At 38.7% G+C, this 26480-nt stretch overlaps 1 protein-coding gene and 1 pseudogene across 4 annotated transcripts in view; both read left to right on the top strand.

Annotated features, from left to right (window-relative positions):
- Positions 1 to 6274: 6274 nt before the first annotated feature.
- ZNF800 (zinc finger protein 800) overlaps positions 6275 to 26480 on the top strand; it is a 53887-nt gene continuing 33681 nt past the window's right edge. The window contains exons 1-3 of one of the 3 annotated variants that reach the window (XM_082472323.1): positions 6275 to 10939; positions 11429 to 11547; positions 16638 to 16733. In XM_082472323.1, coding sequence (XP_082328449.1) covers positions 11487 to 11547; positions 16638 to 16733 — 157 coding nt within the window. In that variant the 5' untranslated portion in view covers positions 6275 to 10939; positions 11429 to 11486. The other 2 variants (XM_082472325.1, XM_082472324.1) reach the window with 2 other exon arrangements.
- LOC309665686 (tubulin alpha-1A chain pseudogene) lies at positions 16764 to 26403 on the top strand (annotated as a pseudogene). The gene has a single exon. The product of its transcript is annotated as a tubulin alpha-1A chain pseudogene (transcript).

Below are 26480 nucleotides of genomic sequence, written 5' to 3'. Positions count from 1 at the left end.
TTTTTTTTAAATTATGGATACAAAGTCAAATAAAATTAGTGTATTTGAACACCAAATAAAATAAAATAAAATAAAATGAGCTTCCTAAGATTAGAAAGACAAAGATTAAAAAATGAGTTTCAATTAGATCTTCTTTCACTTTATTGTATTACAGTTTCCAGTTTCACAAGAGATTAAGAAAAGAGAACTAACATGGATAGGGGAATTCTTGAATATCCTATAGCACTTGTTTCTTTAAAAATAAGGTTCTGAAAAATGTAAAGCAACTTTGTTCCCATAAATGAAGCTGCCATTCCTAACAGTTGGCACACCATCTCTTTTAGCAATAAGATGATCAGAAACACACTGAACTTTGACTCACTTTTTTACAAAGACATTTATTTTAGAAGAGAGAGTGACACTACTTTAGGTACTCCCCCACAAAGTACTAAGAAGAAAGCGTCATTCTATGGCATTGAAAACAGTGATATTAACTCCAGCATCTAGGTATTACTGGATGACTTAGTACTGCCCAGCAACACAGGTCTTACCAAGGATCTCGACACTCTGGATCCTGAGGGGCTTTCTCCTAAATTGAAACGTCTCTTCTTGAGTGGAGAGAGTAATTCCTTGATGCTCTTTTTCAAAATTCTCACCAATCTAACTTTTTTCCTTACTCCACGTATGATCATTACAACACTGAAATTGCTTTAACTGTTTGCTGACTGACAATAACTGATGACTTGAAGTAGAAGAAACACCCAAGCAAGCTTCCTGACTTTTTATAAGGTACCTTCTACCTGCAGAGGCTCTAATTCTAGAGATTTCTCAGCTGTAAAATATGCAACTTTCATTTGAGAAAATTAGACCATTTGAAAGGGAAAAATTAATGCCAATTTAAGATAAAAATGTGATCATTTTGTAGAAATTATTTTAGAAATTACTTAAAATCTCAGATCAATATAATAAGTGCAGACACCATTTATTTACTTAAAAATGTTCCATTAATACAGTATTTTGTTGTAGGTTATAGTCTGGTACATAGTAGTCTATGTATTCAACTGGAATTAAGACCTAAGGCACATGTGTTGACTCAGTTCTCATAAGTCAAAAATGTACATTTCTTCTGATACTTTGTTGTTAGAGATGAGGCATCATCTCACTTTTCCAGAGAAGATTTTGGAATTGGTATTTTAGATCAAGATACTAATGAAGTTAGAGTTACATAAAAGAGCTAACTTCATTCTGTTCCACATTCCTGAACTGCAGCCTTATTTTCAGTCATGCAAATAAACCTTCTTGGCCATAAGGAGGAACAGTTAGGAGAATGAATGAAAAACTCAGACTGTCTTTGATGGTACAATATCAAATACAAAGCCCTTCATGACTATTGTTCAAACTGAATCAGAAAGCATTTACAGCTTCCGATTTAGGATGAATTATTCTCTTAATATATAGTAATAAGTAACCTATTAGTTAGCTGTCCTAGAGAAATAGGTCTTAGTAACATTTTAATATTTACTTGGAAAAAAACAACATATTATTATTCATGATCTATTATTATGGCTTTCTAACTCAAGTTGAAAACATGTTGCAAACACCCCCTCCCCTCCTGCCCCCATGCTTCTGTTGTGAATAGACCTTATAAGTCCATGGTTTCAGTCATCTCTCATGTGCCTGTCTTACGTGATTATCATGAAACAATACAGGTTTTTATTGTGCCACCATTACTAGATTGGGAGCTCCTCAATAATTAGACTATAAACTCCAAGTAGGTAAGAACTTCCCAAATTATTCATGAATGTATTCCTAGAACCCAGTGCATAGGCACTAAGGAAATTTTTGTTTACTAAAGGGAAGAGACCTGGTCTTACTCGTCAATGTATTGCTTGACATGATGTTTGGAATATCATAGATACTCAGCAAATGTTGGTTGAATGGATTTACTGATAATAAATTAACACCCAGGGTAATAACAAATATTTTTCTAACTTTTTATCATATAAGAGTAAACCAAAAAACAGTTTCCAGTTACATAATTGACCATAGTTTCTAATTATATTACAGTCAATTCATTTAACTTTTACTCTGTTTAATTTTGCTTTGATAGTTTCTAAAACCTAAGTAAGATTACTGAGATCACTAGTTAAAAGGAGTCTCTATAATAAAACCATTGTTATCTACACACAAATTACTTATTCATAACAACAGGAAAAACAGTAACTATACAGTGGAGAAGCTGAATAACTTCTTAAACCCGTGATCAAGATTAATATCAAACATACATGCACCCCCGTGTTCATTGTAGCATAGCATTATTTACAATACCCAAGACATGCAAACAACCTAAGTCTCCATTGATGTGCATATATATACACACAGTGGAATATTATCCAGCCATGAAAAGAAAGAAATCTTGCCATTTGTGACAATATGATGGACCTAGAGGGCATTATGCTAAGTGAAATAAGTCAGACAAAGACAAATACCATATGGTCTAACTTATATATGGAATCTTAAACAAAAACAAAAACAAAACAAAACTGAGCTCATAGATACAGAGAACAGATTGGTGGTTGCTGCAGGCGAGGGGTTAGGGGGGGTGGGAAGGAGTGAGTGAAATGTGTGAAGGGGGTCAAAAGTACAAAAGTACAAACTTCCAGTTATAAAATAATAGGTCCTGGGGTTGTAATGTATAGCATGGTGACTATAGTTAATAATACTGTATCGTATATTTGAAAGTTGATAAGAGAGTAGATCTTAGAAGTTCTCATCATCAGAAAAAAAGTTTCATAATTCTGTGGTGATGGATATTAATGACTTATTGTGGGATCATTTTGCAATATATACAAATATATTTGAATCGTTGTGCTGTACACCTGAAACTAATATAACGTTATATGTCAATTATATCTCAACTTAAGAAAAAGGATTACTGGGAGTTCTCTGGTAGCCTAATGGTTAGGGCAAGCTGCGTGGCTAGGTGCAAAAAAAAAAAAAAAAGCCTCTCAACCAGGCATTCCATGCTGTGAGAAAGACACCACATCAAGTATTACATACCATTCAAAAAATAGAAAACTTCAATCTAATCATGAAGAAACATCAGACAAGTCCAAATTGACTCATTCTATAAAACAACTGACCCGTATTGAACAAAATGTCATTGTCATGAAAGACGAAGAAAGGCTGAGGAACTATTGCAGGTTAAAGGAAAGCAAAGAGACACGACAACTAAATGCAATATGTGATCCTGGATAGGGTCTTAGATTGGAGAAAAAAAAATCCATAAAAGTCATTATCAGGATAACTGACAAAATTATAACATAGACCGTAGTCTAAATAAAAGTATTGCATCAGTGTTAAACTTGCTGAATATGATAACTGTATTGTGCTTATGTAAGATAATAAAATCCTTGCTTTCAGAAAATACACACTGAGGTAATTACGGATAAAGGGGCAGGATGTACATTTGAATCTACTCTCAGATGATTCAAAAAATCAGGTATGTATATGGATTGAGAGAGAGAGCAAGTGAGCAAATATGACGAAATGTTAAAAATTTGTGAATCTGGGTAGAGTATGGGAATTATTTGTGTTCTTTCAATTTGCTTTTAAATTTGAAACCCTTTCAAAATTAAAAGTTAAAAAAGTCAAAGATGATATCTAAAAAAAGCAGAAATTGCTTAAAATAAAATCCCATTTATTTGCAAGTTAAAAAAAAAAGTTAAAAAAACCAACCAAACCAAAATAACCACCCCTCATAAAAACAAAAACACAATCCTGATGAATGGTTTAACCTGATGAATGGTTTTACCTGATGAATGGTTAGTAGTTTCAAGTGTCCAGCTATGGCATATAGTCTACAGCATTACTAATTCTATACAATAGTGGTTCCTTTAATTGTCCTCGTATGGTCGTTCTCTACATTGAAAATGAGTGTCCTATTAAGCCAGGGGCCTAATTAAACTAAACCAGTAAAATTGATTTTCCCCAGTAAACTTTTTCTTATGATGTTTATTGCAAAGAATGAGCGTTGTCAATATTTCTTCTTTAGCCCAATTGAAGTGAAAATTCGTTCACTCAAGCCCATCTAGTAACTTTTAATTGTTGCCTATCATGTGCCATGTAGTGGGCTAGGTGATGGCAAAACAAAGAGGGATAAGTTATGATGTGTTTCTTGACGAATTCAGACTAGTGGGAGAGTCAGCCATTTAATCAGAATGATTTATTACAGGAGCAGGAAAATGGAGCAGTTATTTGTCTGTGGGAGCTAGTTTCTCAGAAGAAGTGACATCTGAAGGATGAATAGGAGCTTTACAGGTGGAGGGGAAGGATATTTATTTCCAGGTGTAAGGAGTAGCATGTGCAAAGACTCAAAGCCTTGAAAACTTCAATACTCATTTCTAATTTATGCCAGATGTAGTTCAGAGGCATTAAAACCTACGTCAGCTGCTTTAAAAAATATTTTTATTGTGAAATATTATACACGGTCATAAAAGTGCATAAAACATAACTATCAGCTTGCTGAATTATTACAAGGCAAATATACATGTAACAATCATGAGGTCAAAACCTATAAAATGGCCAGTAGCCCCCAAATTGGCACCCCTTCCCTCCCAGTACACTTCCCAACCTTCTACCCAAACCACTGTTCTATTATTTAACAGTTGCTTTCGCTAATGGATACAGCCACATAACCTACAACTCTATCATCTCTCTCTAAAATTCCCTCGTGTCCCACACTCCCTCCCCATCCAGTTAAACTACTGTTTGCTTTGTTGATTTCTGCAAAGGGTGAGAAATCCAGCAAGTTTGTTTGGAGCATAAAGTTGTGAAGTTGTGGGAGGGACAAGTATAATAGTCAGTATTTATTATTGTTATACCTGAAATGTGTTCCAGGTCCTGCTGGGCACTTTATTCAGTCACTGATTTCCCACAACACTGAAAGTAGCAGACAGCCTAGGAAACTGAGGTTCAAGACAGGTTCTCACTTGTTTAGAGACACAAAACTCATGAATGGTGGAGATGGGACTAAGACCTAGATTTTTCTGGCTCCAAAACAAATGCTTTTTTTTTTTCTTCCAACACAGCTTGTGGGATCTTAGTTCCCCAACCAGGGATCGAACCCTGGCCCCCTGCAGTGGAAGCGCAGAGCCCTAACCACTGGACCACCAGGGATTCCCCATGTGCTCTTTCTACTAATGGTTTTTGTTGAGATTTGACTTCTTCATATGGAACATGAGCAGTCAACAGAAATTTTAAATTGGGAAGTAATATTATTATATTTGTTTGGACTATAATTCTGTTGATAGTGTGGAATAATGGAGAGAGGGAGATATGGTGGTAGGGAGACCATGGAGGTAGTTATTGAAATGGTTCAGAGATGAGGTTTTGGACTAGAAGATTGATGGTGCCCATGGAGAGAGGACACTATTTCCTAGACTTTTCTGAGGTATAACCAATGGTGCTAGGTTAGACGCTGGGGATAAGTGAGATGAGAAACCTTGTACACAGGTAACTTGCGTTACTTTGCATCTCTGCATGTGCTCCTCTCTCTGACTCCAAGGCCTCTACCTTGATAGCCTGAATAGATAGCAACACTTGATTAAAATTTGGAAGAGGAAGAACAGGTTTCATGAGAAGGTAGGTTCAGTTTGGACCCTGCTAATTTTGAGATGCCTGGGGAAATTCAGATTATCTGCCTCCTGGGTAGTTAGAAATAGAGCTTAGAGGCTTCAGGGACAGGTCTGAGCTGAAGATAAAATTTTAGGAATAATCAGAATGTATAATCCGAACGCATGTAACTTAAGGTACAGGACCTGAACTCAGACCTACGTTTAAATCTTAGGTCAAACACAAATGATCTGTGTCCTAATTTGTAAAATGGGATAATATCTAACCCAGGAACTTAGTAAGGATTCAGTGAAAAACCAGAAAGCACCTAGTCTGAGTTCAATAAGTGACACAATTATCTTTAGCTATTATTATTAGATTATAATACAGACTTACTTATGAACATACTCTAACAAAAAACATTTTTAAAAATGGAATTCACTTAAATGCTATCTGGAATGCATTTGAATGGAAGACCTGTAAGGCATGGTTCGGTGCTGTGTCACATGCCAGCATGGTGCATGCACTGTGTCACCTAGCCAGGAAGACCTAAGTGTACTTTTAGCACCAGGAATGGAAACTTTAAGTCCATGTTCGGGGGGTGGGGCGGGGGGGTGGTGGTTCCTAGTAGGTGACTTACCTCCAGGGCAGCAGACCAGGTACAATTCACTCCCTACTGTCCTTAAAATAAACATCTTGGGGAAAGCATTATCATCTTTTTTCATGTTATGTTGCTTGCTTAGATGTTAAGTTCTAGAATTGATAATAGATCAACAGTTTAATATTTGTCCTTCTAAATCAATTTTTCCATGACCCTTTCTAAACTTTCAGCCTCTATTTTGGTCCATAATTTGATTTGTAAATAATTATGAATTTAAATATTTGTGTTGTACAATGCCACATCATAATCAAAGCTGGAAAAATGTGGACCAGAATATGTATGTCCTATAGGAACTATAACTGCTTCTACTTGTTGTTAGGTTTTTATACTGTGTTTTAGAGAGATTTGTTTAGAACCGATGGGAAAATCTTAAAGAAAGCAACAAAATGATGAGAAAAGTGAAGGAATCACTAAAGTTTATTTATACAAGGCCAGCAAATTGACCCACTTAGTCAGTTTAATGAATTGGTCTGACTAGTGTTTCCTTGTTATGCTCTTCTTAAAGGAATCATCAAGCATTAAGAAAAAAAAGAAAAAAGAAAAGCAATCCAGCAGCTTTAATTAGTTAGTATCATTCTTGAAATAATTATATATTGTGATAGACTACATGCAAAGATCATCACAATAATTGCTTCCATTCCTATATGCATATCCCTTTGAAATGTGACTTGGCTACTCCTCCCATCAAGAAGAGAAATTTAAAATATAGCACAAATGAACCTATCTACAAAACAGAGACTCACAGACATAGAGATCAGACTTGTAGCTGCCAAGGGGGAGGGAGGGAGGGAGAGGGGTGGACTGGGAATTTGGGGTTGGTAGATGCAAACTATTATACTTAGAATGGATAAACAACAAGGTCCTACTGTGTAGCACAGGGAACTATATCCAATCTCCTGGAATAAGCCATAATGGAAAAGAGTATTAAAAAAAGAATGTATATATGTATAAAACTGAGTCACTTTGCTATACAGCAGAGATTGGCACAATATTGTAAATCAACTATACTTTAATAAAAAAATTTAAAAAGAAGGGAAATTTATCTCCCCAGTTTCTGAATATGTGCTGGCCTTTTGACTTTCTTTGACCAATAGAATGTGGTGGAAGTGATGTCAAGTTTCTGCTTCAAGAGGTGTTGCAGTTCCCACTCTGTATTTGCTTGGTGTGCTGCCACAATGTGAAGATGTCCAGGATAATATTCAGGATGAAAGGCTACAAGGGGAGAGAGAGGTCCAGCCAATAGTCAACACTAACTGCCAGCCATGAGTGCACCCAGTCAAGCTGCCAGATGACTGTAGCAGCTACATGCATGATCCCAGACAAGGCCAGAGAGCACATCAAATGGCTTTAAGGCACTGATTCTAGGGTGGTTTGCTATGCAGTAATAATATATATGTGTGTATAAGTAATATATACACATACACACACTCACATATATATTCTCTAGCCTTGAAGATGAGAGAATATTTTTAAACTGTAAGAGGGTCTTAACATCATTAGGATGCACTTGCAGACTTTAAGGATCAAAAATTTCCTTAAAGCTGTAATGATGTGTCACCTAGGTTGCTGCAGTGAACAACGAAAAGGAAGACAAATAATTTTTCTGTGATGGTTTGTGCATAGTGTTTTTAGAGGTAGGGTGAAAATTCTAGACGATGTTCAAAGTCTCTTTAAACTCTAGGGCCCTGTGAAATTCAGTTGTGATTTCAGCAACTCCATTCCCGCTTCGTGAACTTGTACATGGCATTTTAATACTTTTCACAAATGACAGGATCTACTGGCTCCTCTTTCATATACAATGTGATCCAAAACAGCTGTGGTACAGTGTAGGCAACACAGTATAGTCCGCATAACATAGTGGCTAAGGTCATGAGTTCCAGAGCCATACCATTTGGGTTCAAATGCTGGTTCAGTTGCCTATCAGCTGTAACCTTGATGAGTTATTTAACCATTCTTTGCCTCAGTTTCTCCCCCTGAAGAATGGAATGATAACAAAATCTCATTGGATTGTTGTTAGGATTAAATGAGTTAATGCTTGAGCTTAAAACATATTACTCAAAACATGTCATATACTAGTATTGTTATTTTATAAAGGGAATGATCTAGGTCCTAGACTCAGTTCTGTTAACTTGTGTGACCTTCAGCAAATCAGTTAACCTATCTGGGTTTCAGTTTTCTGTCTATAAAGTAAGGTTTACTACATAACTTCCATGGTTTCTTTTCCTCTTTAAAATTCTATGATTCAGGGTTCAATATTTGTTCTACCCACATGCACATTACAATCTTGTCTATAATTCTAATTTTTCAAAGATTGTTTAAAACTTATTCTATTAGCAAGCAATTTTGAGGACCCTCTAGTAATGACCACTTTGAAGTACAATATAAATAATACTGCATTTACTCAGGAAACTAAACATTTTTTATTCACATCTGGTCAGCAAACATTTACAACTCTCACATATCCGAAGCAATGCCTTTTCAGGTTTATGAAAACTTAAAATTGTATATTCATTTTTTTAAACCCATGATAAATTTGCTTATTAAAGTAGGAAAAGATCTTCCAAAAGTGAAGACAGTATTTCACCTCAAATTTTACCAAAGATCTCCAGTGTTAAATAAAATCCACTGTTACGGGTCACGTTTAAAATTAGTTTCTATTTTTTTGCTTAAGCATATTGCACACAATATTATAAAAATGTGATTTTTTTTATTGGCTTCATAACAAACACCATCATGTGGACGTAGTTTATTTTACACTGGTTTATAAATTGTGGCATTTCATTTTAGTTTGATGTTTTGTGTTGCTTCTTGACAATGGGACAGATAAAAAGATCAAACGTACTAAGGTGACCAGTTAGTATGTAGAATGTACAGTACGTGGAATTCCTTTTAAAAAGTTTTTCATTTTTCTATCCTTTTCCTGTCACCCCTATAATCAAGCTGCTACAATCCCTCAGGACCCATGCAAATGCTCCATTCAATATTTTTACAGTAACAAATTTATCAATTACTGGATCTTCTACAAACTTAACTTTGTATTCTGAAAATAGATTTCAGTCACTCATTTGTTCTTCGAAAAGCCCATCAACGAAACTTTCTTTTTCAGGGATCCGAAAACTGGCAAGCTAACTACGAAGTGGATCTTGGGGGTAGGGGGGGAGAGATGGAGATAAACAAAGCAAAGGGGCTTTTTCTGTCTTAAAATTTTCATATTTGCTTCTGGAGCAAGAATTCTTTCCTAGGAGTCGGGGAGAAGGCGGGGGAGGTGTCTCTCCTGCCCCCGAGCAGCGGCACACGGGTTTGCTGAATTTGACAGACCACTGCGATCTTGGGGGATTTTCCAAGCTGGAAGAGAGCGCCGATGAGAAAAAGTGCGTACAGCCCACGTGACCCAACTTCACTTTCAGGTGCCAGAAGCGGAGCGCAGCTGCAATCAATACCGATCTTCCACCAACTAGATTGTTTTCCTCCCAAGGACCTGATAAAAACCCCGAAGTTCTGAGAGACACACTTGGAAAATTGTTGGGTTTAAAAAAAAAAAGTTCCACTTGTACCATTTATAAATGCGCTGACAACTTTTTCGGAATCACAACGATTTACGGCTTACGCATTTGCCAAGCCTCTTCCTACAGTTCCCTCCCTTGCTTTTCCAAGCCTCCCGTTTCGGTTCCACCGAAAGAAGAAAAGCGATAGCAACAGTTTGGTTGCCCAGCAGCCCGTCTCCCGGGCGCAATCACCGCACCAGGGGCCTCACACCTCTAGGCCCGCGAAGCCCAGGACTTCGGCTCCCCGTCCACCGGGGACGTGCGGGAGTACGGCCGCTTCGAGACCCGGGCCGCGGTCCCGCGCCACCCGCCCCGGCTCCCTCCCCGCTCCCGGCCGCAGAGCGTCGCCTCCCCACCGTCGGGGGCGCCGGGCTGGGCGCATGCGCGCGGCGCTCCCGGGCGTGCCGGCCACACTCCCCCCACCCACTCCGAGAGCTTGTCACTTCCTGCCCTCGCCCCATCTCCGTCCGGGGTCAGTCAGTCGCTCCCTGTCGCAGCCGGCGAGTCTCTGCTTCCCCCTTCCTACCCGCTCCGCGGCGGCAGCTCAGGCTCTTCGTGGAGGGGGAGACAGAGAAAGAGAGAGACTGACTTAATAAAGTTTCCTGAAACAACAACTATTACCAAAAAGAGCCCAAGGCGGGGGGAAACCCCCATCCTTCCCCGCCCCTCTCCAAAAGCCTGAGGGACCGTCGCAGGTGGAGCGGCGCTGGGGGGAGCCGGGCTCCGGCGGCAGCCGTTGCCCTGGCAAGGGGCGCCTTGGGTCCTGCCCGCTCCGGTTCCGGCTCCTTCGGTGGCGGCGACAGCGGCTGCGGGGCGGTTCCTGCTGTCAACTGCCTGCGCCCGCGCGCCGTCCGCCCGCCCGCACGCCCAGCTCCACAGCGCGGAGGGACGCCGTGAGCCGCCGCCGCTGCCGTCGCCTCGGGCCGCGGAGGGACGTGGTGAGCTGCGGCGCTTCCGCGTCAGCGCCGGCGGGGAATCTTTGCGAGCGCGTCGGGCCCGAACCCCGGTCCCTTCGCGCGGTCAGCCGAGGCTGCGCCAGGTGGGGCCCGAAGCCGCCTCCCACGCCAGGCTGTCCCCGCGGCCGCCCGGCCTGCCTTCCTTCCTTCCGCCCGCCCGCCCGTCGGCCCGCCCTAGGAGTTCAGTAAGTTGGGCGCACTTGGTTGGGGGGACGGGGGCTCAGCCGGGGAGACCCTGGCGCACGTGCGTCGCGGGAGGGCGCGACGTGGGCCGGCCGCCGGCGGGAGCTACACTTCGGCCACCCGGCCGCCGCGCCCCCCGCCCCGCGGGCCCCGGCGCCGGCCGTGCCCGCTGCGCTCCGCGCCTCCGTCTCCGCGCGCGCCCGCCCGGGAAGGCGAGGCCGCCGCCACCGCCGCCGCCCGCGCAGCCGGCCAGGCCCTCGCTCTGCGCGCCCGGGGCTGCGTTTCCGGGTAGGGCGATGAACCTGTGCGGGAGTTCGGGCTGAAGAAGCCTTCGTGCGTTTTTCTTTCTCAGTTCGAGAGGAAGGTGCAGGGCTGTGGAGGGCAAGCGGAGGGCAAGCGGAGGGCGGGTGAGGGGCACGTTTCTGGAAAATGCAGCCAGAACCCCCCCAGGAAGTTCAGGCTGAGTGACGGGTTTGTGCTTCTTTCAACAGCCAAGCCGCAATGAAGAGCTTCTTACAGTGAAAGGAAAGTAGGTCGCGCCCACTGAAAATGCCTTTAAGGGACAAATACTGTCAGACTGACCACCATCATCACGGATGCTGTGAACCAGGTATACGCCTTTCTTCAGTTACTTTGCCCTCCACCAGAGCCACTCTGCCTTCTGTTTTCTTCTAGTTCTCCTTATCTCCTGCCCAAGAAGACATTCCTAACTAAGCAGGCTATAATTTCCCCCAGCATAAAACCAGTTATGAAGCTAAAAACTTGTACAAACAAGAGGTCTCCCCTGCTTGATCCCTTAAAAAAAGTACTGCAAGTATCACCTTAAATCTTTTCCACAAGATCAATTACTCAATCCCCTTTCCTTCTCTTTCACGGCAGCCTGCAGTTAGTAGTATACCCTCATGCTCTGTGAATGTTTAAAACTGAAGAGAAAGGAAAAAATGGGTAGTAGAATACTGGCATTTATCTTCGAGGAAGCTGTTTCATGTAAACTTTTAAAAACTAAAAGTTTCTCATGCTTTGATAGTGCTTAAAGACAGAATAATGCTTAAACCTAAAAATGAGTTTAGTTTGGGCTAAGAAAAGTTTGCTGGAGTCAACTTGTTGGAAGAATCAGGTTTTGTTAAGGGGAACCTTTTAAAGAAATTTCTTGGACAGAACACATTGTTGCAAAATCTGAATATTTAGGTAGAATACATAAATATTTTTAGGATAGTTTGTTCAGTGGAACTCTTTTGAGTTGAATTTATGAAATGAAGAAGTTGCTTTTTGGAGTCTCATGAAGAGTATTACAACACTTTAATAAATGTGACATATAAATTCTTAGTAGTTTCTCTGCTTATTAGAAGTATGATGTGCTTTGTCACAGACATTTAGAGGTACAGCTTAAAAAGGGAATCCTTGAATACACACTGTCACTAAACCAACTAAGGGGTCTTCTGTTACAGTTCAAAGGCAGTTATGTATCATTATTTTTGACCTAAAAGTTATTAGGACTTTTTAATACTTTTGCTTGTTTTTTTGTTGGAGTATTTTAACTGCACTAATGTACTTGGTTTTGTCACAGTAGAGTTCATGTAAAGTAGAGTACTTTTTTTGTATAATGGGAAAAAATGGCAGTGGTAAAAGGGGAAGAACTATTTTCGGAACACTTTGGTACACATGAGGATAAAATTTGTACTATGACCCTATCCCCACTGATTTGCTGAAAATAATACATCTGCTAGTAAAACAGGCAATCCCAGGGTGGAATCCAGTGTTTATTCTACTGTTCCCTGATCTGCCTACCTTTCACCATCCTTTCTGCTGCATATTTTATGTATTTGAAGTGATGATATATCACTTAACGTTTTGCCAAATGTTGAATGGATTTTGCTAGTTTTGAAGTAGAAAGCTGTGAATGACTTCTTATACTTGTGTTCCACTGTCTTTTTATTCCATTTTTTTTCCTGAGAAGTCATTTGAGTTGCATTAGTTAATTAAATCATTATATTAAAACTTCTTATTTAGGAAGAAATTTATTTGGTCACTCATTTCTTTATTTCTTTGACAAATCTTTATTGAGCACCAGTTAGGTGCTAAGCACTATTCAAGGCAATGGGGATATAAGTGGTGAACAAAACAGATAAGCTCACTCCCTCATGGAACGTTTGAGTGGGAAGAGATAGACATAAGTAAACAAGTAAGATAATTTGTGACTATACCTTATTTAGTGTATTCTGGTAATTAAAGTTTTCTAGATACTTTAATGTCTTTTTAAAGAGATTTTCCAGAGTTGAACTTTTAAATATGTGTTGGAACTTTTCTGCTGCTTTTTCTCCCTCATTAACACAAATTCAGATAAGTTGCATTAATTGAAAAATTTCAACTTTATTTTGCTAGGAACTCTTCCCATGCAATTTATTTTTCAGACTGTCAGGTCAAAAGTGGTTGGTGTTTCTTCGCTTCCTTAGTTAGAAGTAAACACTTTCTGAAGATTTAGTTCAGTGGAAAGCCAAAAGTTTAACTTACGGGGTAGTTAATTGTCATTATTTCAGAGGAAGGTATGGGCCAAGTGGGAGGATGTTTCCATTATTGAGAGGAATATGTTATGGTAGTTTTAAAAGAGGATGGATGCCCTCAGATGGAGGAAAGATGATGACATGATGTTTGAGAAGTTCTTTTAATGGGCTGTCCCAAGAGGTCTGGCCTCCTTTGGATTATGGACGATAGGTGAGTTCTGAATGAGAGCAGTGTGTTCCTGAGCAGGTCTTGATAGGATGGATCAGTCTGTAGTGAGGGGTGGTGTTATAAGTCTATCAGTGTATGTAAAATATATTCTTAGTCATGTTTTAAGAAAGTTTTTTGTTAGAGAAATTTTCAAATGTTCAGAAGTAGAGAGAATGGTATAAGGAACCTGATGTAGCCATCACACAACTCCATCAGTTTCAATATGTGGACAAGCTCTTTTGATCTGTATTCTCCCCTCCCCACAATTCCCTTCTCCATCCTCCACCTGCTCCCCTACTCTCTACTGTTTGAAAGCAAATCTCAGACATCATAGGTAGAAGGATATTTTAAGGGGCTTGTTTTAAGGTAGGAGAGACTCTAAAAAAAGTAGGTGTTTTATTCTGGGAAGTGTGTTCTTGGAAGGATGTAAAGAAAGGTGTTAACTTCTGAGCGTTTGTGTTTTTTGGCTGGAGAGAGATGCTTTTTTTCCTGAATGGTCATGTAACCTGATCTTGGGAGGGATGTTAGGATATGTAAGAGGAAATTTTATAAAATACTAACATATAAAGTTTTTTTAGGATTGAGACTATGTTTTCATGAAGAAAGAAAAGTTTCTTACAGGGGGACCTACACAGATGTGTATACCAAATGAATGTGTCTACTGATAACTGAACTAACCCTGGGGTTATTTTGAATGGTGTCTCAGGATGTGTATGTATTCTGGTGGTACCAGTGATGGTTATGGGTAACAAAATTTTGCTCTAGCTTTAAAATCAGATGTTGTTATGTGGAAGTGGAAGTTAGTGTATTAGAGGAAGTTTTCTGGAGCACGTACCTAAATGAGGAAAGGGGGCTCTAAGGAGAAGTTTCCATTTTTTCCCCCATATTTCTCCCTTATTCATTACTCTTTTCTTCATTCTTCCTTTCTAGAATTCTTGTCACTTAGAGAGCTAGGCCTTCGAGCTTTTTAGTTCTTTAAAATTGTATAACTTCTGCCCTGTCTTCTGTAGTTGTTATTTTTTGTAATCAGTTATTGGTTCTTACAGTGTACAAATACTGGAAAGAACATCTAACCTAAATAAATGATATCATCAATCTATTTACAAACTTCTACTGTTGTTTCTCTAAGGGGTTGCATTCTACTTCTCTTAGATTTTGGAAAAGAGTTTTCAGTTTTTGGTGTCAGGAAAGCAGTTGATTTGTAGATGATGATGATGCTAGAACATTTATTGAGCCTTTACTATATTCCAGGCTCTGATTTAACCAGGTACCTGCATTAGCTAATTTCATCCTCACACAACCCCATGATTTGGGTACTTTTATTATCTGCATTTTAGAGATGAGAACAGAGAAATCAGAGAGTGTAATTTGCCCTAGTGGAAACTAGTTATTGGTAGAAAAAGAATTTCAGCGCAGTCTGTCCAGGTCTGGAGTCTTCTGTTCTTAACCACTGCAGTTAGTGCCAATGTCAGATATTCCCAAAATGAGTTGTATTTGTGTGTATGTTCTTAAAAATATCTCAAAGTTTCTCTTAAAATTGGGAAAATTTTGCTTAATGGAATGATTTGGTCCTGAGACATAGTTCCTCCCATTTGTGTACACTGAACTTAAGAGTTGAAGCCAGAAAGAGAATCTAAGGCTGTGTCTCTACACATAGCCTAGCAGGCTTTATCAGACAGCTAAATGCTGTCCAAGCCTGGGCCCTGAAGCAGTAGCAGCACACATTACTGAAGTAACCCTCCTTATCTTCTCACACCGAGCAGATGATGGTAAAATATCATCTGGGTTAAGACAGTAAAACATTATAACATATTGAAAAAAAAGAGGTAATTAAAATGGCCGGTTTTTCTCCACCACAACTATCTCTTTATTTGATATCTGATGGGAAACTTCAGTTTTCCTTTTCAGTTACCTTATTTCTTATTACCATAATCTTATTTATATTATATATTTATACTGCTACTCTGGGAATTTTGGAAAGCAGGGATGATATAGACCTCTGTATATGAAAATTTTTACTTTTACAATGGGATTATTATTTTTACTTATTATAAAAATGCATACTTTCTAAAGTGCACACTTCCAAAAGCCCAGGCTAGTGAAATGTGAGGCAGAAAGTGAAAATCACCCCTATAAACCCACCCTGACAGAAAGAACCATTGTTAAATTTTGTTGGTATCCCATCAGACTTTCTGTGTTTATATTAGCATTTATACATAGACGCTCATATATGTTAAGTTTATTTCTTTCTGTGGCTACTGAAATATATATTAATATAATTGAGGTCATATTCTATAACCTGTTTTTGTTGCTTAACAATGTAGTATTGACATCCTTTGTTGTCAGTACATGTAGACCTAGCTCATGCTGTGCAAGAGCCGTGAGAGATTCTGTTGTATGGCTATTTCATAGTTTATTTAGTCTGGTTCCTTTTGAGAGACTTCTAAGTTGTTTGAAATTTTTCTCAATTATTTACAGTACTGCAGAGTGCTGCAGTGAGCTTTCTTGTACATCTATCGTTGTGCACTTGACCAGTTCTTTCCTTAGGCAGTGGTTTTTGAGTTTTGCTCTCTTAATTGCCCAGAGAGCTGTACTAGATTGTCCAGAGAGTTTTGGAATGGTTTATGAGGTGTGGCTAGGTTATCATTGCCCTAGAATTTTGGTTAAATTTAGTGGTTCCTCTTCAAGGGGAATAAAAAGGCAAACATGACTAATATGTACTAACTAACACCAAAATAGTAAGATCTTTGCATTTGAACTTAATGCATAGTCTCAGTAGCCTTAATTTCGCCTCGAATTGAGAAAAATTTTAGTTACATTTTTCCCATTATTTCATTTTGCCTTACAAAGATAATGGTGGAATATATACAAAAAAGTGTGATTGTCATTAACGTGATTATAGCAAACCATTGTTTTACTTCAATAGTAAATGATTTAAATAAATAACCCTTTTTTTGTGGGGATTGGGTTGGGTGTTTGTCTTCCATGTAGTTTATATCCTGGAACCTGGAGATGCTCCTTTGTTACAGCAACCACTACAGACATCCAAATCTGGTATTCAGCAAATAATTGAGTGCTTTCGATCAGGTATGAATGTTTTAGGATGTATTTTCAATCTTCACATAGTAGCTAAAAACTACCTAGAAATCCTTAGAAATAATTTTTTAAAAATAAAATGTATACATTGGTTTTCTTTACAGAATACTTTTAATTGTCATTTTTAAAAAGTGGATGAGTAAATATTAACTTGATTAGAGATTCCTTTTCAGTACTATATATTATATACTAATTTAAAAAGTAGTATGGCTTAAAGAAATATGTGGTATATTTGCTGGCAAAGATTCATTGTTATTTTTTGGCATGTTCTTTATAAACTCTCAAAGGACGGTAGTAGACTATACAGGGTCTTTATGAGCTTTGACAGAGTAGATTATTTACTCAGAATGTCTGAGATGTCCCTTGTTCTATATTAATTACTTTATCATCTCTGTTTATGTGACTCACCATCTCCTACCTAACCCTGGAGTTTCAATATCTTTAGTAGAGCACAGATAGAAAAAAGATTATTCCAGCCCTGATATTTAGATATATTTGTTTAGCTTTTCTTTCCATTAGATTACTATAGTAATGGATATATAATAAGTATATTTGTGCAGTTACAATCCAGTGCTCTAAAGTAGGTGTTGCTCAGTAAGTATAAATGGTTGAGAACTGTTAGAACTCCAGTGTTTTGTAAAGTCTTAGGTTGCTGTGATTCTTATGATCCACTTGTCCACCTCTTGTGGATTTGGCTTCTCTTGACATTGCAGGCTATCAAATCAAATATGAACAAGCAAACATACATGACTGATGGACACCTAAGTGGTGGGCAATTAAAGGGTTAGAATATCTTTTGCTGTTATTTTAAAGCTTATTATATCGTAATGAAAAATTTCTGAGGTTCAAAGAAAAAGATAATTTATATGAAACCGTTTGTTTTGTATTGAGAAATTTTTTGAGGTGCTTGTTGTTTTTAAATCATTTTAAAGGGAAGTAGTATCTATTTGATTTACTTTAGGATTCTAAGAAATAGATTGTTCTTTAATCTAAAATAAAGTTAATTTCTGAGTCTAAGATTCATTTCTTACACTTTTCATCTGTAGTCCTTATGGCATTGCTTTTATGTATATTTAAATCAGTAAGTATTTTGTGTATACCATATGCCTATGCTCAATGTTGGATGGTGGTCTAACGTATTTTACTGTGTTTTTTGTTGTTGTTTTTTACTTTTGATAATTGCCCTTGGTTAACAGAAATAAATAATACGTCAAATTCTCCTGTGGTAAATACAATTAAAATTTTTCTAATTAGAGGCAGGATTTAAATACGTTTCTGGCATAACAGAAGAATGGTTAGTTTTTATTTGTAGTTAGAGTTTCTGTTAGTTAGCTACTTTTAGTATAGAGATAATTCTTTTTGTTCTTTCTCATATCATGGAAATGAAGGTAATGACTTCACACTTAGTCATATTCCTTGCTATAGGTTTCTTTTTTAAAAATTCATAACTTGGGATTAACGAAGTTATTTTATACTGCTTCAGTTTATTATAGTGTTATTTGATTAAGAAGTTAGAATTGTTTCATTTATTTGTGCTTTGTCTTGTAAAAAATACCTTTTCAACAAGCTCCTGTACCCAAAATCTATGGTTTTTTTTTTAACTTTGGAAGGTGAATATTTAAAAAGGAAATTATGTGTTTTTTCATTGCACTGTGGTTGTATCTGTTTTCTGTGTTTACTGTTTCTTTACAAAGCTGAAGAAAAGGGACTGTGAAACGGGTAATATGTTCTTTCTTAAATGTCCCTGGTAAATTTGCCTTCTGAGTTTTTTTTTTTTCCCAAGCAAATTTTGAAAATACTATAATTTAAATTCTCTAAGTACCCAATCATTTAAATTAGAGATGATTTAGAAATGTGCTGAATGCTACAAAGAAACTAATTTTGGATTAAAAAAGGAATTCTTTTACTTCATTAGTGTATCTCATAGCTAAGTAATTCTAATTTCCTCAGGATAGTAATCTCTTACGTTTCTGGATAATCTCAAGTCTCCTAAGGTAGCTCTTCTTTAGCACTGAGGTATTTAAGCCTTGGCTGACTGAAACCTTGAGAGGATGAGCTGGAAGTTTGGGCCTCATGACTTAGGGTCTAAGATCCCTTCTCATCCTGAGACTCGTGTAAGTTTCTCCCGGTCTCAGTCTACTCCCAAGCAGCCCCTCAATGACTCATCTCTTTCTAGGCTCTCCATTACAGCTGGGTCACACACATTGCATTTAAAGAACTATCTTGGTGGTGTTTTGTATCTGACAGGTACTTGAAGATAGAACTTTGAAGTCTATGCTTTTGCTCTTGTTAACCTTCAGAGGCTAAACCAGGTTGGGCAGTAGTAGTGTGTTAGGATATCTGCCTTTGTCTTCAAGCTCAAGATAGTTGTCTTCAGCTCCGGTATCAGCTTTGCGTAAGGGATTCATGGTCTCCTGCCTAAACTGGGTTCTCTTTGGCCTGGTATTAATTCCTACCCAAGCTGGAAGTTCATGAAAGGCTGAGGAAGGAGTTGACTCATTTTTTAGGTCTATCAACCCCATGTGTGCTGTACTGACTGCTTGGCCAGTTTTGACTCATTTTCTTTGCTTCACACTTCAGCTTTTGCTTTGGACTGTTTTCCTGGCTTTAAATTACAAATACTTCTTAACCTCCAATCTCTCTTTATTTCTATCTGCTTAACTTATAATCTGCGTAGACTTTTCTTTTTGGAATAAGTGGTTTAAAAAAATAATAAAGAGGTATAAAAGGGTATACAGAAATACAAAAATAAGTGTCTTTGTTCAGACAGCACAGCTACATGGTTTGTGTCTTCTTCTAGAGACCTTCTACACACATATGAGCATATATCCCTCACTTTCTTCCTAATAAAAGGAGTAGCTGACTATGCATAGTTACGTATCTTTGGTTTTTTAACAGTACTTTCCACTGTTGTTTGACATCTGTCCATAGATAGATACCTCATTTTTTTAGAACGCTGCCAGTTTTGCCCCTACCTGCACATTTTCTACTCTGAAATCCCTGATGGTTGGTTGACTTGAGACATGCTGTTTGCTTTGAATCCTGGCTTCAGGTACTACCTTGACTGTGCCCTGCCCTTTGCTCGAGCCTTTCCTTAGTTGTGTCAGTCCTTCCAGGATCATGTCTGTGACTTTTTGTCTTCAAATTTCCGTCGTATCTATTAACTTTTTTTAAGAAATAGTTGATTTACAATGTTGTGTTACTTTCCAGTGTACAGCAAAGTGATTCAGTTTTATATATATATGTATATATTCATTCTTTTTCATATTCTTTTCCATTTTAATTTATTACTAGATACTGAATATAGTTCCCTGTGCTATACAATAGGATCTTGTTGTTTATCTGTCCTCTATGTATTAGTTTGTATGTGCTAGTCCCAAACTCCCAATCCAACCCTCCCTCTATTAACTTTTATTTTAGCTTCCTTCTTTTCCCAATCTCTCTCCCCAAACGGAAACAAAATTTTAAATAACAAAAAAGGTGTACTTCCATGAGGTATTTATAAATAATTGATTAATTGAGCTTAATATTCTTTCTTAGTCTCTTAGTCTTCTGGTAGAGGCAAAGGAGCTGTGGAATGCCCTCAGGTTAGAAGCAGAAAAATGGGAAATTGTCCAGTATTCATAACTGGTCTTTAATATGAAGTTGACATCTTTTTTTGAATTCTTGAAATATATATGATCTCTTTTTACAATATTATACTGTTGATTCTTGAACATTTACCATGGGTGTGAACTGCGCAGGTCTATTTTTTGCGGATTTTTTCAATAGTAAATATTACAGTATCAGACGATCCTTGGTTGATTGAATCCAAGGATGCAGAAGTGAGGATATGGAGGAAGGGAGTATAAGGAGGACTGTAGGTTATATGCAGATTTTTGACTGTGCAGAGTGTTGGCATCCCTAACCCCTGTGTTTGTTCAAGGGTCAACTGTATTATAGAAAAAAGATTCTACCTATAGAATACATTACTACTATTTGCAAGTAGCAGCATCTTTTTTGAATCTTAGGGAGGAATAAATTGCAGTGAAAAATGAGAATTGGCTTTGTGTGATGTTTGCTATTGTCATTAACTAAATTTAAGTTTGGTCATTTAGTTTCTTAGAAGAGTTTTTGTTTGTTTTTTATTGCTTAAAGCAACATTTCTTGGAGTTAGTGTAAGCTATGACTAGATGGCGATGCCTCTGTCCTGGAAGTGTGATTTATCAGAGATACATAAGAGAGTGCCATATTATATGATGGATTTTTTGGGATTTTTTTTTTTTTGGTTGATACATAGCAACTGTAGGAAGTTTTAAATCAGACTGCATATTTTGGGGATGAATAAGAAAAATGTAGATTTGTTTTATTTGTTGTTCTTACATTCATCTTCAAAGAATCTCATCTGGGGCTGTGTTCCTAGGAGAGCAACCATTTATATTAGGGAATTTCTCAAGGGTGCAGATCATATCCTTCACTTTTCATGTCTTCAGTGAATAACTTTGTACCTGGTATTTAATAGGTGTTCAATAAATGTGTGTAAGACTAAACGAAAGATTCACCAATTGGGCACTAAAATAATTTTATTCTACTTATAAATTTATTGTAGTATGCGGCAGTGTTCCATAATTAATCTAGTATTTTTTTTTTTTTTTACCAACCTTTGTAGGTGGTGGTTTTAAGATAACAATTTCAATTTTCCTAAGTTTTCTTATGTTAAGGATGATCAGTACGAAATTCCTTTCGCACTGGTCTTGGAACTCAGGAGGTATGACACGAGTTACAGATTTGCTTGCAGTGTTGGGATGATATTGTGGTTAAACAGTTGTCCTAAAGAAACTGAGCTCGTGTGTGAGTCAACAATAAAGCATGCAGTATACTATTTAAAAATCATTATGGCCGCAACTTAAAAGGGTCATTGATCAACATATCAGTATATTAAGGGAGAAAAGGAAAGTTTATCTTTGTCTAGCACTGAAGAGTTAGAATTAATATTATGTCATGTCAACTGACTGTCACCCAACCTAATGTAAAATTGACTATTGATTCCTTTTGAAAATAATTTTTTAAACATTTTTATCAGTATATACAATGTGTTTGGCATTAATTGATAGCACAGGAGAAACCCTTGATGGGGTTTAACTAAATTTTATTGAGCACCCATTATGCGTGATAATCTGAAATATTCATTAATTAGTTAATTTCTAGGCATCAAAAGCCTTCCCTTTGGAGGGCTGGTTTTTTGAAAGATACTGATTGATGATCTGTGTAAGCAGTATGTAAGCAGTACGTAGTGACGTCTAAGATAATTTAAAAACCTAAGGCAAGAAAGAGAGTTAAATATAGGAAAAGGAATAATTAGGGGTAAGGCAGTGTGGCTCTCTCTATCAGGGTTAGGAGTTGTGGAAGAACTTATGTGGCTGTCTAGATGAACTTTTGTTGCTGTCTTGTCTCGGTGTTTCAGGTTGTAGAAAGTTTAACTGTTGACAGAGGCGCAGTTGGTTGGCTGTGTCTAATTGTCAGTGAGCAAAGCAGTCAGAAAAAGGTAGCTGATTAGAATAAAGCAGTTATGTCCCCATGGGAAACCAACAAAACCTTAAATGGTAACTGGAACTAACTTAGGGAATAACTTTTGCCTGTATTTATGGAATGAGGGCACATCTTATTTTTCTCATTTGGAAAATATGTAAGCAGATTGGAAAATCATTCAGGTCCCTTTTTTGACTTTCTGGTCAACTTTACATAGACTTAAAAGAAATCTTACTTATAGGGAAGGTTTTCTGAAACATAGAGAAGGCTCTTCAGTATGTCATTTAACAAATGCCCATCAGGCCTGGTCCTGAAAGCTGGGAGTACAGTGGTGAGCATCAAAGATATCTTCTCTGTCCTCTTAGAGCCTCCAGTTCAATGGGGATACAGAAAAGTAACTAATTACAAGATAGCGGGGTAATGTAGTATAGATGTATAGGGTGCTCTGGGGAATATAGGGGAAGAATTCTTAACAAAAAACAGGAGGAGTCCGAGAAGGCTTCCTGGAGGAAATGACATCTAACCTGGAATCTGAAGGATTGCTAGAAGTGACAGACCAGGGAAATGAGAGAATGTTATAGGCAGAGAGAAAAAAACGTAGGTGAAGACCTGAAAAGTAAGTGAGAGAGAGAATTTGGTGAATCCAAGGACCTGAAAGAATTTTGGTATGCCTGGATCAACACAACTGTGTTTGTATGTGTGTGTGTGCATAGGTGACGTGAGGGTGGTGGAGCATTTGTGATTGAAAAGTCAGGCAGGTTCTCTTACATCGACCGCCTAAGGGTCGCGCTGTAAGAAGCAACAACCTCTCCTCCTCCTCTCTGCCATCTGCTCGGCAGCCGCAGAACAGCAGCTATGCGTGAGTGCATCTCCATCCACGTTGGCCAGGCTGGTGTCCAGATCGGCAGTCCCTGCTGGGAGCTCTGCTGCCTGTAACACTGCTACCTGGCCTAATGGCCAGATGCCAAGTGACAAGACTGTTGGGGGAGGAGATGACTCCTTTAACACCTTCTTCAGTGAGACAGGCGCTGGCAAGCATGTGCCCAGGGCAGTGTTTGTAGACCTGGAACCCATGGTCATTGATGAAGTTTGCATTGGCACCTACCGCCAGCTCTTCCACCCTGAGCAGCTCATCGCAGGCAAGGAAGATGCTGCCAATAACTATGCCTGAGGTCACTACACCATTGGCAAGGAGATCATTGACCTCGTCTTGGACCCAATTCGGAAACTGGCTGACCAGTGCACAAGTCTTCAGGGCTTCTTGGTTTTCCACAGCTTTGGTGGGGGAACTGGTTCTGGGTTCACCTCCCTGCTGATGGAACATCTGTCTGTCAATTATGGCAAGAAGTCCAAGCTGGAGTTCTCCATTTACCCAGCCCCTCAGGTTTCCACAGCTGTAGTTGAGCCCTACAGTTCCATCCTCACCACCCACACCACCCTGGAGCACTCTGATTATGCCTTTATGGTAGACAGTGAGGCCATCTATCATCTGTCGTAGAAACCTTGATGTTGAGCGCCCAACATATACTAACCTGAATAGGTTGATAGGTCCAATTGTGTGGAGCTCTGAATGTTGATCTGACAGAATTCCAGACCAACCTGGTACCCTATCCCCGTATCCACTTCCCTCTGGCCACATATGCCCCTGTCATCTCTGCTGAGAAAGCCTACCATGAACAACTTTCTGTAGCACACATCACCAATGCTTGCCTTCAGCCAGCCAACCAAATGGTGAAATGCGACCCTCGCCATGGTAAATACATGGCTTGCTGCCTGTTGTACCATGGTGAGACATGGTTCCCAAAGATGTCAGTGCTGCCATTGCCACCATCAAGACCAAGCGTACCATCCAGTTTGTGGACTGGTGCCCCACTGGCTTCAAAGTTGGCATTAATTACCAGCCTTTCACTATGGTACCTGGTGGAGACCTGGCCAGAGTACAGCGAGCTGTGTGCATGCTGAGCAACACCACAGCCAACGCTGAGGCCTGGGCTCACGTGGACCACAAGTTTGACCTGATGTGTGGCAAGTGTGCCTTTGTTCACTGGTACGTGGGTGAGGACATGGAGGAAGGAGAGTTTTCTGAGGCCCGTGAGGACATGACTGCCCTTGGGAAGGATTATGAGGAGGTTGGGGTGTCTGTTGAAGGAGAGGGAGAGGAAAAAGGAGAGGAATACTAAAGTTAAAATGTCACAAAGGTGCTGCTTTTACAGGGAAGCTTACTCTGTTTTAAACATTGAAAAGTTGTGGTCTGACCAGTTTATTTGTTCAAACATTTAGAGAAGAGCTAACACCTATGCTTCTCAAACTCTTGCAAAATACAGCAGAGGGAGGAACACTCCCAAACGCATTCTGTGAGGCCACCATCACCCTGATATCAAAACCAGACAAAGATGTGACAAAGAAAGAAAACTACAGACCAATATCACTGATGAACATAGATGCAAAAATCCTCAACAAAATACTAGTATATAGAATCCAATAGCACATTAAAAGTATCATACACCATGATCAAGTGGGATTTATCCCAGGAATGCAAGGATTCTTCAATACAGGCAAATCAATCAATATGATACACCATATTAACAAATTGAAGGAGGAAAACCATATGATCATCTCAGTAGATGCAGAAAAAGCTTTCAACAAAATTCAACACCCATTTATGATAAAAACTCTCCAGAAAGTAGGCATAGAGGGAACTTACCTCAATATAATAAAGGCCATATATGACAAACCTGTAGCCAACATCGTTCTCAACGGTGAAAAACTGAAACCATTTCCACTAAGATCAGGAACAAGACAAGGTTGCCCACTCTCACCACTATTATTCAACACAGTTTTGGAAGTTATAGCCACAGCAGTCAGAGAGAAAAAGAAAAACAATCCAAATCAGAAAAGAAGAAGTTAAACTATCACTGTTGCAGATGACATGATACTATACATAGAGAATCCCAAAGATGCTACCAGAAAACTACTAGAGCTAATCAGTGAATTTGGTAAAGTAGCTATAAAATTTGGTAAAGTAGGATATAAAATTAATGCCCAGAAATCTCTTGCATTCCTATACACTAATGATGAAAAATCTGAAAGAGAAATTAAGGAAACACTCCCATTTACCATTGCAACAAAAAGAATAAAATACCTAGGAATAAACCTCCCTAAGGAGACAAAAGACCTGTATGCAGAAAACTATAAGACACTGATGGAAGAAGTTAAAGATGATACAAACAGATGGAGAGATATACCATGTTCTTGGATTGGAAGAATCAACATTGTGAAAATGACTATACTACCCAAAGCAATCTACAGATTCAATGCAATCCCTATCAAACTACCAATGGCATTTTTCACAGAACTAGAACAAAAATTTCACAATTTGTATAGAAACACAAAAGACCCTGAATAACCAAAGCAATCTTGAGAAAGGAAAACGGAGCTGGAGGAATCAGGCTCCCTGACTTCAGACTATACTACAAAGCTACAGTAATCAAGACAGTATGGTACTGGCGCAAAAACAGAAATATAGATCAATGGAACAGGTTAGAAAGCCCAGAGGTAAACCCACGCACATATGGTCACCTTATCTTTGATAAAGGAGGCAAGAATATACAATGGAGAAGAGACAGCCTCTTCAATAAGTGGTGCTGGGAAGACTGGACAGCTACATGTAAAAGAATGAAATTAGAACACTCCCTAACGCCATACACAAAACTAAACTGAAAATGGATTAAAGACCTAAATGTAAGCCAGACACTATAAAACTCTTAGAGGAAAACATAGGCAAAACACTCTATGACATAAATCACAGCAAGATCCTTTCTGTCCCACTTCCTAGAGAAATGGAAAGAAAAACAAAAATAAACGAATGGGACCTAATGAAACTTAAAAGCTTTTGCACAGCAAAGGAAACCATAAACAAGGCGAAAAGACAACCCTCAGAATGGGAGAAAATATTTGCAAATGAAGCAACTGACAAAGGATTAATCTCCAAAATATACAGGCAGCTCATGCAGCTCAATATCAAAAAAACAACGCAATCCAAAAATGGGCAGAAAATCTAAATAGACATTTCTCCAAAGAAAATATACAGATTGCCAACAAACACATGAAAGGATGCTCTACATCACTAATCTTTAGAGAAATGCAAATCAAAACTACAATGAGATATCACCTCACACCGGTCAGAATGGCCATCATCAAGAAATCTACAAACAATAAATGCTGGAGAGG

This window comes from Balaenoptera physalus (genome assembly GCF_965194825.1).
Source record: "Balaenoptera physalus genome assembly, chromosome: 8".
Taxonomy (NCBI): domain Eukaryota; kingdom Metazoa; phylum Chordata; class Mammalia; order Artiodactyla; family Balaenopteridae; genus Balaenoptera; species Balaenoptera physalus.
This window is presented reverse-complemented; position numbering and strand designations above follow the sequence as displayed.